This window comes from Passer montanus, unplaced genomic scaffold (genome assembly GCF_014805655.1).
Source record: "Passer montanus isolate IOZ18808 unplaced genomic scaffold, ASM1480565v1 scaffold11, whole genome shotgun sequence".
Classification (NCBI taxonomy): domain Eukaryota; kingdom Metazoa; phylum Chordata; class Aves; order Passeriformes; family Passeridae; genus Passer; species Passer montanus.
Window position 1 is genome coordinate 18,453,286 of NW_024357613.1, and position 15,630 is coordinate 18,468,915.

Sequence of the window (15,630 nt, forward strand, 5' to 3'; positions counted from 1 at the left end):
CTTGCATAAACATCTAATATTTTAATAGTCCAAAGGCTAGCAGGATTTTGTGTGAGCACAGATAAAAGCTGGTTTGAATAACTCTAACTACTGCCTCAAAACTGGGATAATACCTCATTGCCATTTTCAGTCACACTTTAAAAGTCTTCAATGAATTGTTTTGGAAACCAGTGCTTATCACATGTATTTATTGTATACCATTTATAAGAAACATGTATGAAACTTCCTAAAATGTCTGAAAATGTTTTTCAAGAAGACTGTTGGAAATAACTCTAATGTTCAAATCAAATGCCATGTACAAAAATAATAAAAAGTCATGCCCATGAAGACCTTCAAGGAGAGCTGAAGTTTATGAAAGGAAGACAGTATTTTTTAGTTTGGTGAAGAGAGTGGTCTCAGCAGATACAGGCAGAGAACAGACAGCAAAGCAAAAAGTTGCAGAATCACGTAGAGGTAGGTGGCTTTGGGAAAAGCAAATTGCTATGAAAAGGCTTCTAACAGTGAGCACAGAAATCCCCTCACCTGATGCCAGCTGTGCTCTAGGAAAATGGAATTCCCTCCACATTTTTTTGCAATTAAAAAGGTTAGCACTAAAAACAAACAGAAAACCCTACATAAATATTATTCATCACCAATTTCTGTTCTTAGCAGAAAGAATTCTCCTGTCTGGAATTTACTGAGGCAAGTGGGAACAGTATTTCTTCCTCCAATAACTAGACATCCCAAGAAGGTGAAACACTTTCTCTGAAATATGGCCCAAGCCACAGCTCTTCTGGCAGCACTGAGTAACAACTTTGCTGGTGGAGCTTGTAGTCCAAATACAGTCAAAATCCAAGCTCTTTTGTGATATCTTACAAAGAAAGGGGAAGAATTCCTAAAAGAGTCGTGAGAGTAATCCCAACTGCTGTAACTCAGATCATTTAGCAGCCAGATATGATAATCTCCTCAGTAAATTAATATGGTTTGTCAAGCCAAACAAACTACAGAATAAGAAAGCTGTGACTGTGCCATGAAGATTTGCTAATCATGAACATCCACTTCAAGAACATTCTGAAACTCAGCCGAAACCAGCTTATTATCTCCTTTATTGGTGCTTTCAGAAGAGGAAAAAATTGGCCCACCAGCACCCCAGAAAAGTGCCAATGAGAAGCAACTGATGTCTGCTGAATCTTTAGAGAAAGAGAGCGAAATTAATTCATCATAGAGCTATTTACTCTAAGGCAACTGAAGAACAAAGTCTAGCCTAAAAGGTTTCATGTCCAGAAGTACTGAATACTGCTGGCAGGTCTAAAGGAATGCTACCAGCACAAAGCCCTGCTCTCCTTTGGCAGCAAACTATGCCACACTGGAGTACACTACATGGGCAGTACATGTTCAAGTCTGGAGAAAAAATATGACTTTATAAGGTATTTGCTGAGATAAAACTGAACCATTATATAGTTACTATTATTCTATGATTCTGTAGAGTGATTATGACTATATAATTAGGCTGTCTGCCTAACAGTACTTCACTATCAGTTTATGACTCAAAAGCTCTGTTGCACTGCTTTCCTCAGGAATAACTTCTCTTAAAAGTTCACTGAGAACTTCAATAAGCAATTCACAGTTCTAATAAGGAAAGTATTACTGGCATTACATTAATATTTTACATTCATTTACATAAAGCATAAGAGCTATCACAGGACAAAATATATACAGAAGTGTGTCACAAAAAGAGCGAAAGACCTACAGCTGAAGTCCAACATAAATAAACATAATCAATTTCCCAAGCTGACAGTGCATTGTAAATTATTTACAACATATAAATAGGTGAAACACTACTCCAGGTCCATTGAAAAAAACCAAAATGGCATCAGAGAAGAAAAATGGCACAGCATAGCTTTCTATTACCCACACTATAACTGAATGAATGAAATGCAAGAGGAGATGTGCCAAGTTACTTGATACTTGCTAGTCAGCTTAATCAGATACTCTCAATTTCCTGCAGGATGGATAACAAACACTGTTCTGCTGCTTACTGCACACCACGTCTACTGAAATATTTTCTGAGGCAGAATGATCCCTAAAGCCATCTAATAACACAAGGAGTCTGGAACCACACAACCCGACATATTGTAAGAGAAGTAGGTTTCAATAAAAATAAATAATTAAAAGATATTGTAGATGGATAACTGGATAGTAAATGATAAGGTTATGATGACAGATACCCAAGTTTCTGACTATCCTTTATTGTAACCCTACCATGTAAAAACCCAAAAGCTGACTGTGCTCCTCGCTGCCATCTTCCCTTATTTTAAAAACATCCTAAAACTTCAGAAGAGTTTAAAAAGCAACACACTTAAAACAAAATTTTTAAAACTATTTGTCTGAAGTGTTCTCTCAATATCAGAAAGTCATTTTATATTCAACAAACTGAAATAATTAAGACTAGAATTCATCTTTTAATGACATGCATTTGTGTGAAGAAAGGTTAATAAAGGATGAGCAAGATTATTGCCATGAATAACAAGGATTTAATTTTAGAAATTCTGCAGTGCTTGAATGTTATTGAAAACACTTTTAACCCTTTCATTGTTCAGGAAGATATATGTATGAGGTACTACTTACTGGCGCAGCAAGCTGAATGAAAATCTTATCTTGTACCTAATTATCATCAATAACATGATATTAATTTTCTGCCTAAATATATTCATTTTCCTGCCTAACTTTATTCATATATTAGCACTGATATGCATTTTATTAATCATCATCTCAGTCGCTTCATCCAGCTACATTTTTCATCCATTGGAGATGCATATTTCTAGGGAAAACTAGAAAGATTTTCTCTTTAGTTTTACTTCTTTAATGAGGATACACAGAAGAAAATAACAGGGATGGTGAGGAATGTGAGAACCAAGAGACCATGAAAGCCAAGCCACCTCCCTTCCAGCTTTACCCCTAACTGAAATTCTTTGGCCCCTGCCCAAGTCACACTGACAATGAGGAAAAACCAGCTAGCCACTTTTCTCTCCTTTCAAAAAGCTGAGGAGATAAAATATAGGAAAAAATATATAGTACAAAAAAACCCCGCCAAACAAAACAACAATTGTGACTTTCCTTAAAATAGCTGATAGGGCTTTGCTAATGCCCCATTTCACTGCCTTCATTAATAACATGTTTTCAAAAGAAGAAGAAAAAAGGACATTAGTATTTAGGCCTAAATAAAGCCAATAAAAAAGCTTTATGTTTTTTAACCTCAACACGACCTCTCAGACCACTTCTGAAACCACTCAGAAATTCTTAGAAATCAATACTTTGAGTCAAGAATTTTACCTCAAAGTAATATGAATTTTAAATAATTGACCCTTTTGCAATTTCTATCTCCTCTCTGTTCCATTTTTGGCATGGATTTTCTCACTGTTTCAAAATAAAGTCGTCTCATAAGATGCATTTCTTAGCATTACTTAGGTTCTTATTCATAAAGAAAAATTGCTCCACATTTTTTGTTATTGCCTTGATTTTCTAACTTTCTGTAGTCTCATGTTTCCTTCAAATTCCCATAAATTGGAAAAAAAGGCTTGTAAAAAAAGGAAAAATTCATAATTTTTTAAAGGAAAATTTTCTTACTAAAAATCTCTCAAAATATTTTTAGCAAAGACATTTATGGGTGGTACCTATATCTGCTGTTACTCTTCTAAGGACAATCTGGATCATACTGGAAAGGTCTTAATAAAAGAAGAGCACTCTTTGTGTCAAGTAATTTTGTCCAGTCAATTTTCCTTCAATAGCATCCAATGTATTTTAAAAAGAAAGATAGTGATTAGTTTAACTTTGCAGAATTACACAAGAATAAAAATTTGCATTTACAGTATCTAATATATGAGAAAAACTTAGAGAACCTAAACATTCTAAATTGCTAGATAAATTCCTTCTGTAGTCACGCTCCTCTCACAAAGATCACTTTGTTTTGTGTCTGGGTGCCTCCAGCTCTTCTCTTCTTCCTTCCCCCTGGCCTCCTGCTACTCACAGTCCCTCTGTGCTATGCCCAGGATCCAAGCAAAGGGGAAGTCCAAGGGCCAGGTGTGGTTTTTTACTAGGCAAGCTGGAGCCAGACCTCTTGCAACAGAAAATACCCAACCTGAAGACATGGGAATAGAGTTGCTTCCCTCGTCATCACAGGAACACGCTGTACAGAAACCACAGTCCCATGACTCAGAGCACATCTCAACCAAGAAGCTCTGAGATGATCCTCTCTCCACTGAGCTCAGGGAACTTGAAACTACATTCCTAACTGCTTCTTGACATTTCCTTGTCCCTATGCAAACTGAAGTCCATCCAATCCAATTGTGCCCTACTCTCTTTCACTGTCCTTTTGATTTTTCATGCAGTCAGTGCTTTTCATCCCACCCTGTGTCAGAACAGGATTTTGCCTACTTTCTCCTCTACACCAAGTGCCCACTATTCTGTTGCTGCTCAAAGGCAAAATGTGAATACCACAAAAATTTAAAAAATAGCATTCAAGGAAATGGTGATACTCTGACTCTTTTCAATCTGGCCAGCAGTAGTGAGAGAGAGGACAGACAACTTCAGTGGGGGAAAATTAGTATAATACTTCCAGTCATACCATCAAAGTTATATATTTCCTTTATTTTATAAGTATTAATGTATTAACAGTAGAACTGTCAATATTAGAATCATAATTTGAGAAAGTGCTATTCACAATTAACTTACTACCTATGTACTTTCAGATTCTAGAAGGAAAGCACACCAAAGCCAAAATCCTTCTCACAGAAAAAAACCTGAAAAAGTCTAAAAACATACTGCTTTCTGTGGCATTCTTTGGATACATGTTCAGTGATTCAGTAAAATAGCAGCATTGAGTCTGAGCTCTATCTTTTAAAAACTAAGCATGAAAGTAGTATCTTACCTTGTATCTCTAATGAGAGGTGCACTTCCCAGTTTAAAACAGATCTTTTCCCCACCACAAGATGTTTGCCTTAATGAAAAGCTTTCTGCCAGATCAAACCCTGTAAAACAGAACACAATACGATACAATTATAATGAAATTTAAAAACCATCAGTAAATAATAATTTTTAGCATACTTGAATACAAGCATATTAGCATTTCTAGAATATGGACTGACAAGCTATTTTGAAAAGTAGAACTTGAAGTCAGAGAAACTTTCAATATTCATTTTACTATAACTATTCATGCAAAATTCACTTGGTAGATGACTCTAAAACCTGAAAAATGAATTTGCTAGTTCTTTTATCATCTGAATTGATAAGAACGCAGGATGATTGGGAAAAAACATGGAATTTAGCGTGGCTGCCAAAGAACCAATATTTTTGAGGAAAAACATGTTCTGGGATGCTGCCACCTTCCTGGGAGCAGCAGCAGCTTTTGGTGCTTGGGGATGGCATTCTGTCCTAACCTTTCAATTTTAAAGCCAGCTTCAGTCAGACTATAATTACATTCAGCAATCATTACCAGCTAATTAATACAGATGTCCATATTAGCTTGTCATTTACCTGATACACCACGACTGTCTCTGTTGATTTGTTTGAGATGACGGGCAACCGTTTTCATTAAAGGACACACAGCACCTTCAAGAGAGCACAGTTTAGTATCTATGGTAAAATGTTATCAAACTAACAGGAATTGAACAAACTATCATAGCACTTATGGTAATATTGACAGTAATGTTTCTTTTTGTTACTTTAGGATATGAAAAGCAGCAATAAACCAAATTACAAAATCTAAACAAGAGCAGATTTTGTACTACACTTCCAATAATATAAGCAGATAGAATTTGTATCACATTTTAATTCAGCTGCCTGTGATTAAAGTTCATATAAACAATATAGCCAGGAAAAAAATATGAAATTCTTACCATGATGTTTCCATTTACAACACTCTATAAAGCAGTAATATCAATTCCAAGTTCTTTTTGTATTTCTCAAATACAAATTTATATGTATTACTAGAAAATATTTTCCCCCATTCATGAATATGAAACAGTATTGTATTTTGAGGAAAAAAAGCACAAAACTTAAGTTGGGGAGTAATTCTGGACCAAAGTATTTTGGTAAAAAACCAGAATGTTCTAAAATATGGAACATGGTAAACTGAGGTTAAATCTAACTGAACCCTTTGATACGGCACTGTATTATTAATATGCAATATTTATTATTAATTCTTACATGCATTAAGTCCTTTATGCTCTTTTTAAAATAGATATACAGGATGCCTACTTTTAAGAAGGAAATACAGGAAAATGTCACTTTTGTGCAGGGGTCGGAAATAAGGCTTGCTATTTAACAAGTTTTGTAAATAGCCCTGCTAAATCCTAAAAAAAAACCTAGCAAATCAAAGATGACAAGTTACGATATTTGGCCTGTCAACTTATCAAGCACAGAGCTTTGTGAGCTGAAAAGATGTCCGAGTTGTAGTTGAAGCTGCTGAACAGTGAAGGTCAAGGCACTTTCTGAACCATTAGTTCAATGAAAAAAGTAAGGAATGTCCTACCATTAACCTGGAAATCATCTATATTTGAATGTTTCATAAGCGCATCCAGACCAAACACTGTTATTAAAAATAGCTATATTTGTAACCTTAAAGCATGTGAAATGTGTCATTCATTCTGTAGTTATGTAGAAATCATATTATCCTTCAAAACTCTTAAATGCTATTAAATATATTTCAGTATTTGATCTGGATTAAGAATGGCTAATTGGAAATAGCTAGTAAAAGTGAAACTATATCATATAATACAGTTTCCTGATAATATGGTTGACGAAAGCTATGTCAACTATTTGAAGAATAGACAGGGCAAAACACTTTTTTCTTTTTTTTTTTGTAAGATTCATTAAGTTCCATGTGCTTCACATGTAACCATGTGGTTACAATTAACAATCACAGATAAATTAATTTACTTCTAAGGCTGTAATAGAATAAATTTTTTCTTTCACTCATATAGATCCTAAATACGTGGATATGCATGTTTTTCCCTGTACAGATAGAGTTTCATGATAAATGAGATGAAATATATGCATGAAAAACTCTGTAAATTTCCTTTCCTCAGAAAAGATGCTGAACTGTAAAGAATATTCATGTTGAAAACTCTGAAGTGAAATCTTTCATCATTTGTGGTTGGCAGGAAGTTTTATACAGTGAGAAAAGCATTTGCTGGAATTACATCTAACATAGCAATTTCAATACACCAGTTGATATATACACACATGGGACAGAAACAGGCTCACCTTAGATACCCTTTAGTTTACAAACCTCAACTTTCAATCAAATACAGATTATTAAACTATAGAATTCTATACACAGCCACTCTAAACCAATGGATGTTGTTAGGGTACATTTACTTAACTATAGCTCTAAGAAATAAGCTGGAGTAAAGGAAGCCATTTATGGCTGAAGTTACAAAAGAATATCAGACATACTTGGACAGATGTTTTTTTCTTAAATCTACAAGTTTTCTAAGGGTCTTTTTCAAAAATATTCAATAAATTTCAAGGCAGATTCTTTTTGGTTAAATTCTTGACAGTACTTATAAGAGCAGATAAAGAGTATTTATTGCTAATTTTACCCTAAACTGATGTAAGCTTTAGAGAACCTGGGACACAAGTGTCCTTTTTTTTTTCAGCATTAACTTACATGAACAGTGAAACAGTGAAAGACTAGAAAGTTCAAGCCTATTCCCCACAGCCACTTTCTTCCAAGTCTAAATAAAGACTCAAGCCTTAATTTTTGTGTTATCCAGATGATAGCAATGATTCCTCACATGCCACAGACTGGACCGTGGACCTATTTTTATCAGTGGCGTGACAGTCACAGCATTGACAAGCCATTAAGTGTTATTTGTTTGTTTCTGCATCCCCAAAAGAACTGAAAGAGTTACGGCGAACCCTCTATTGCATGCTGCTGATGCACTCCTTCAGTTCAGTTCTATTCCTTTTACCAGAGAGCTAAGGGAAAACTCTCAAATAACAAGACCAAACTCTCTTCATACCAAGAGTGACAACTTTCATCATTACAGAATGAAGAAAATTCTTTCTGCAGTTACAGCTTGTATAGTTAACCTCTTCCACAATTTTTAGACTGCTAGCAGATCCTTAAATTTTCTTTAGCCTGAGACAAAACAGGCAATTTGCCCATTCAACATGTGGGCAGCTGAACGACAAGGTCTACATGAAGATATTCAGGAAAGAAAAAGAACAAGATAAACCCTTGCTGCTAATCCAGTGGGAAACCATCACCCTACCGGGCCTGTTAAAATGCATTACTATAAAATTCATGAAGTAGTAAGAAGAACAAGCTTACATTTATACACTAGATTGCTCTACACATGATAAAACTACATCTGTGTGGACTGAACTGAAAATATTAATATTACTATAAAATTCATGACATAGTAAGACGAAAAAGCTTACATTTATACACTAGATTGCTCTGCACATGATAAAACTACATCTGTGTGGACTGAACTAAAAAATTAATATTAAACCAGTGATTTCAAAGGTCAAGTTAACTTATCTTTAAATTAATGAGTTTACCTATCCATAAAAAATAAACTGGCCTGGATCTTAATAAATCAATGAGTTCTAGCTATGAGCTTATTAATATAAAATCAATCCAATAATGTTGAAAATATTAACTTTTGCAGACCAAGCAGGTACATCACTGACCGTTGTTTTCTCTCTATTACCACTGAGATTAGTAAAAATTTTTTGTTTGTTTTCTAGTAGCATAATTAAAAAAAAAAAAAAGATTACATCTAGACATATCTGTTGCAACATGCAATAGCATGTTCCAAATTTCTGGAATGATCAGGACACCTGTTGAAGCACACTGCAGCTTCCATCTAGGCACCATACTCAGCTTTCCATTCCGTGCAAACAAGGGCAGAAGAGACTGGTGTGTGCTTCAGCCTCCCTCTTACAGATATCTCTTGTGTGCACTTCCTGAGTGGGAACTGAAACTTCCAATGGGCAGTCTTGGTTTCTCCAGAATAGTGTAACCTGTAATGGCTAGATTCACATCACAAGTACCTATGTGCTACTTTATTACTAAACTTCACATTCAGGTGAAGTTTTTAGCTGCCATCTACCACCACTGACATGCATATTGCAAAGGCACTGAAGCTTCCATCAGTAACCATGACCACACCAATGAATCTCTTGTGTGCACTTCCTGAGTGGGAACTGAAACTTCCAATGGGCAGTCTTGGTTTCTCCAGAATAGTGTAACCTGTAATGGCTAGATTCACATCACAAGTACCTATGTGCTACTTTATTACTAAACTTCACATTCAGGTGAAGTTTTTAGCTGCCATCTACCACCACTGACATGCATATTGCAAAGGCACTGAAGCTTCCATCAGTAACCATGACCACACCAATGAATGTGGCCGAACAGCAAGGCCCAACCTAATGCATACCCACATCCTGTGTCGATGACTCAAGCTTCAGGCAGAAACCTATATTACCCTAGATTTTTCTCATGCTCTTACTGGATCAGGCTTCGTAAACACCAAGACACAGGCAACTTCTTCAGAGCTAGCCACACACTTGCAAACATCGCCAAAGCAATGATATCCAGTGAGTCCACCTCAAACATATTCCTAATGAAGATAACCAGATCCAGCTGGCTTGCTTTCAAGGTCAATAATTCAGATTTCTTACATATCTGTGGCCTCAAGTATACAACCATCAGGAAATAAGATGTGGTTTTTTTGTATTCTGTTATTTCATTCTGTAAAGAAGATTATATTATATTACAATGTATATGTGAATTAAGACAAGGGTGGGAAGAATGAAGGGAATGCGATACAGTAAAGAAGTCAGCTTCAAGTCTGGTGACTATTTACATGGCTATGAAGTAACGTAACAGCATTGGCAGGCAGAAGTAAGAAATCCAAGCAACAGAGCTCAAGGATTAGGATACTCACACTAGGCCCTGGAGAACTATATTCTCCCATGAAGAAGAGCAAGTAGTAAAAAGCAGGACTTCATATTATTTGAGACAACTAGCACCACTTAACCAAGGGCAAGTCTTGCATGACTGACTCAGTGGCCTTGCACAACAAAGTGACTGCATCAGTGGACAAGGGAAGAGCTATGGATAACATCTGGATTTCCATCTGGATTTCTGCAAGGTCCCCACAATATCTCTGAATTGTAGAGGTTGGGATTTGATGTGTGGACTGCTTGGAAAATGACAAATTGGTTGGACAGTCACATCCAGAGGAGAGCGGTCAACTCCTCAATGTCCTGATGGAAATCAGTGGCAAGTGGTGTCCCATTTGGGATCAATGTTATTTAATTAATTAATGACATAGATTAAGGGATTGAGTGTATCCGCAGCACATTTGCAGATGACACCGAGCTGACTGGTGCAGTTGACACACCTGAAGAACAGGATATCATCCAGAGGGACCTGGACAAGCTCAAGAATTGGGCTCACGGGAATCTTGTGAGGTTCAACAACCTCGTGAGATGCTGCATCTGCGTCAGGGCAATGCTCAGTATCAAAACAGGCTGGGGGTTGAAGGAATTGAGAGCAGCTCTGACAAGAAGGCTTTGAGAATACTGTCGGATGAAAAGCTGGAGATCAGCTGACAATGTGTGCTCACATCCCAGAAAGCCAGTCATATCCTGGGCAACATCTAAAGAAGCATGGCTAGCAGATCATGAGAAGTGATTCTGCTCATCAGCTCTCATGAAAAACCCCCCACTCTGACTACTGCATCCAACTCCAGGGCCCCAGCATGAGAAAAACGTGGACCTGTTGGAACAGGTGCAAAGGAAGGCCACAAAAACCATCAGAGAGCTGGAGCATCTCTCCTGAGAATTAAGGTTTTCAGCCTGGAGAAGAGACGGCTCCAGGAGGACCTTACTCTAGCCTTCTAGCCAGTGAGTCTGTAAGAAAGATGGGCACAGACTTTCTATCAGGAGCTGCTGTGGCAGGACAAGGGGTAATGGTTTTAAATAAAAGAAGTTAGATTTAGACTAGACTTTACGGTGATGGCAGTGAAACACTGGAATAGGTTGCCCAGAGAGGTGGTAGATGGCCCATCCCTGGAAACACTCACGGCCAGATCTGATGGGAATATCAGGAATATGAAGACATTGTATATGAGAGATACTGTAGGGTCTTTATATTGATTTGGAGAAGTATCTAGCTGTACTAAATATTAAGACCAAAAAGCTGAACTGATTTGCATACTTGAAATCACTCACTGTATTTGGGCTAAAGTGCCTATCTGAAATCATGATCCATAGCCAATACTTTTCACAACACATTCCATGTCAAAAGACAAGGAAAATTCACCATGTCTAATAGTCCCAGCACTTTGTTTATACTACATTTTTCATGGATTAGCAAATGGCTTTAAAAAACTCTAATTGTAAAAGAAGGCTGAAAAAGAAGCAATGATCTGGGAATGAGACAGAATGGTAATATTCTTAATATAAAGCTGTCAGGAATGATCAAATTAAAACTTCATGTGTCACTACGGAAAGAGCTAACGTCCACACTCAAACCCTAAATATTCCCAATAATAATAAGTTGACAACATGAAGAAAGTATGCTTGCAGTCAGATAAAAATATGCCTGTGGAAAACTCCTGAACTCCCTCCCCTCAGATTTGTTATACCCCATCATGAGAAGCAAGTGCTTTCTTCTAATGAACGCCAAAAATATTAAAACATGAGAACTGAAAATCCTCTATGTGAATCTAATGCTTACTGGCACCTTCAGAGCCTAAGGAGGACTGCTCCAAGAAGATCCAGCGCACTCTCTCAGCCTCTGACTCTTCTTTCAATTCTGGTATTTATTTATTGCAATATTGGTCCAATGAGTAAGTCACAAAGTATATTCAGCCTGGCTGCTCAGAAAGTTCTTCCCTACATATGCACACAAGTCAATCCTCCCCCTAACACACTTCTTTTTCTCACCACCCTCAAATTAATTCTAATCTACATTTTTCCATGTATTTGAAGCCATTCCTTTAGATTCACGTAGATCAGGTGAGAAATTTCAAGATGTAAATATAATAATCTCAGATCCTACCTAAATGTGTTTTGCTGGAAAAGCTTCCATGTTAGCCCAGAGAAATAAATGCTATGCATATGTTGTTGAAGGAAGAAAACAAAAAAGATCATCTAGGCAGATATTGAAGTACAGACACTGATTTAAACAGAACTTGTACATGGGAGGGAACAAAGGCCCAAGAAAGAACAATTAAATACAAGATAGGAAAAAAAAACCCCAAACCTTTAGATATTACTCTCTCCATGAAGAAAGCAGATTTCAAATTTATAACAAATTCATCTGCATACAAATTGTAAAACTGGGACAAGACAACTTTGCCATGCAGAGGACTCAGTCCAGCTGAACAGAGCAGAGTAACAAAAGGTTGGCAGAACGATCTGAACCACTTTTACCCTGCTCTGCTCCTGGGTCCATTCTTTCCCAACTCCTGCTTTCTGGTCTATAACTTGCATTTCTTTTTTCAACAGTAACCATCCCTACAAACTCTAGTAGAGTCTCTTTCCTCTTATCAACTGGAGTTTATCTCTGGGCTTAACTCACACACCTGCTGTTGGCAGAGCTGCTCAAGCTGGCAGCTATTGGCTTGTTATTCCTCACCATCTGCCTGTACCTCCACAAACTAAAGAAGCCTCTTTCAAGTGCACACCCTCAGTTATTCACAGGAGAGGTTCAACCTCTCCTTTTCTTCCTAGCAGTTCCATTGGACCCATATTTGATCTATTTGTGGCAATCAGGCTTCACCATTGGCTGCTTAGCTACAAACTTCTAACAGAATGTAATGCACAGTTCAGATACACTGTTTATTCTCAGTTCAGTGTATCTGCCGCGTCTTCTGTGGCTGGCCCAACTTTTACTAAGGCATCATTTCATTAGGAGGAAAAAAAAAAGAGAACACACTGGAATTTTAACATTTTTCAATCTATATTGCTAGGGAACCTTCTATACTCACACCATTTTAGCACAGAAAAAACTTCCCTTCTGCAACCCACTACCTAGCAATGACAGAATAAAACCTATTTTTCTTCTTTCAGACAGAATGATTTCACAGCTATGATGTAGGCTTGCTCTCTCAGAGGGGTTAAGAATAATTCATCAGCAGAGCACTTAGCCTCACTGCCCTAAAAATATAAGGGGAAAAAGACTTTGACTTAAATTCAGGCTCTTCACAATGCATTATTATTCTCTCAGAGCCCACACATTACACTTATTATTTATTCATTATTACTGCTTATATTTTACAGGGGTAGTAAAAGGATTACTTTTGTAGTCATGGACTTTTAAATTTCTTTCCCCTGAGTTACAAATTAGTTATTGAGATTCAAAGCTGTTGTGTGTTTGTGTAGTTTCCATTATCTTTCATAAGATTTCTGGAAAGGAACAACATTACTAAGAGTTAATTTTATTTTTGAGAAAGAAAACCAACTCAATTTAAATAGCAATAAATATGTTATCCTTGCTAATAACTGTAGGAAAATTATAATAAGTGGAAGTATTTGGTGAGGCTGAACATTTCTAGAAAACTGATGTTCCATATTTGACAAGCACATGTGATCTGTCTTTAAGACAGAATTTACCACATTCTGGAGAGTTAATGTAGAGTTTAAGTGAGAACACTAGATAACATGGAAAGTAAGAGAAAAAGGAAAACAGAGAAATATGAGAAAATTGGCAGAAGACAGGTAACAGCTTTTGAGTTAAACAATATATTTTTATTTCTTTTTTTTCTTTTCTTAGGAAAAAGGGTTTTTTTCGCTCTGTGTGAAACATATGACACAGTTTAGGGATTAAGTATAGGTGCAGTTAACAAGAGCATTAGATTGTTTAGGTCAATGTGATAACTAATCTGCTCTAATAAAGCCACATGATTTTGTTCACAGAAGTTTTGCAAACTCTGATTTATAATCTTGTTTTGTATGTTAGGAAAAGAAAAGTACAAAACTCCTAGGAACTACAATTACCTCCAAACATGAATCTTCCAAGCACAGGAAGCAGAAAGGCTGCTCTGGAACTGCTTCAAACTTAGTTCATTTCAAAAAACAGATTTATAACAACTTTGTATAATTTTATCTGTTCATATTGTTTATTTTCTATGTGCTCTTGTTATTTGCTAAAAAAATTTTCGGTACTGAGATTTACGCCTTTGGTCTGTGATGGGCAAGAAAAATGGAAGTACCTGTCTGGTCACTGACAGCCACAGAAGTAGAAACAGGAAGGAGGAAGATTGCCATACAAAGCCAAGCTATGCAGGATCCAATGTACTTCATCTCCCCCCGGACACATGTGAACAAACAGCTACAAATCTGAAACAAAAAATAAGCATATTCAGAACAACCTCATCTTATTCTTCTCACCTTGTCAGAATACTACAAACAAAAACTTCTTAACTGTGAAGAGGAAGTTTCTAGTCATATAGAAGTATATAATCTATCTGTTTAAGGAGCTACAAAAAAGATTTATGCCACTTTGGAAATAAATTATAAATATACTCCTTTTTAGTTCTTTATTAATAAATGCAGAAGTAACACCTTAGAAACACTAACTTGGAGATATTAATTGTAAATGCACTGAATGTTCATTTCTTTAGTAATTACTGATTTTGTTTCATATTTCTCCACAAATTATTTTTCAATATTCAGTACAGTAGCTAAACTGTTTGGTGTCACAACACTTACAGTGACTCTTGAAGTAGTCCTCAAATGGAACAAGAGCAACACGCAATTGAGTTCAACCACAAAAGAAACCAAAATGCAGTATTTCTCCACCTTGCAAAGTGGCTAGAGTAGTCTATATTGAATTTCTAGTTTAAATCTCACAAAAGTACAGGCTTCAACAACACACACTGGTACTGACATTAGAGGACAAAAGCTTCTTTCTAAGCCAACTGACATGTATAAATACACATCAATTTAATGAAGCACAGAAAATATCTAATATTTTCTGTAAGAAAATATCTAATATATTCTGTAAGAAAAGGAAAACACATACCTAAGATGCAATTTTTATAATTATTTTCGCAAGGCACCTTATTTATTATCAAAGCTATTCTGTCATGTAGTGACAGCAACTACATAATGATTAAGTTTTCTAGCCTTCCCACCAGCAGCAAAGCGAGTAGATGTTCAAATAAATTATCATTCAATTTCCTGCACCTGCTTTACAAGCAGGCATAGGGAATTCAGCAGAGCTGCCGCTCCGGAGGGCTGGTTTTCTGGAGGGCTCTGATCACCAACACCGCCACCCCCTCGCTGCGCCGCACCTCCGGGCTCGGGTCCTCTGCCGCCGGCTGCTCCAGGAGGCTCCGCTCCCTCGCACCCCCGGCGCACCGGAGCCTACGGGGCTCCCCCGCAGCCAGCGAGCCCTCGGCAGCACGGGCCCTAACCCGGCAGTGCCGGCAGCCTCGTTTCCCGCGGATCGAGCCGCGTTTCCCGAGGGAGGGTTCCACGCTCGGGGCGGGAAGGCAGGCGGGCAGCTCCCCCGCCCCGCTGCCGGAGCCGCTCTCCGGCCCCCGCCCCGGGCTCCCTCCGCCGCGCCCGCCCCGTCTCCCCGGCCCCTGCCAGCGGCGCCGGGAGCCCGGGGAGCAGCGA

At 37.4% G+C, this 15,630-nt stretch overlaps 1 protein-coding gene across 12 annotated transcripts in view; it reads right to left on the reverse strand.

The window, feature by feature from the left end:
• The window catches only part of COL19A1 (collagen type XIX alpha 1 chain), a 186,152-nt gene that overhangs the window by 169,730 nt on the left and 792 nt on the right, over positions 1–15,630 (reverse strand). For 9 of the 12 annotated variants that reach the window (XM_039727212.1, XM_039727197.1, XM_039727222.1 and 6 more), the window contains exons 2-4: positions 14,220–14,346; positions 5,512–5,586; positions 4,907–5,006 (exon numbers count right to left, since the gene is read on the reverse strand). In XM_039727212.1, the coding sequence (XP_039583146.1) occupies positions 4,907–5,006; positions 5,512–5,586; positions 14,220–14,310 (266 nt within the window). In that variant the 5' untranslated portion in view covers positions 14,311–14,346. The other 3 variants (XM_039727151.1, XM_039727158.1, XM_039727168.1) reach the window with 3 other exon arrangements.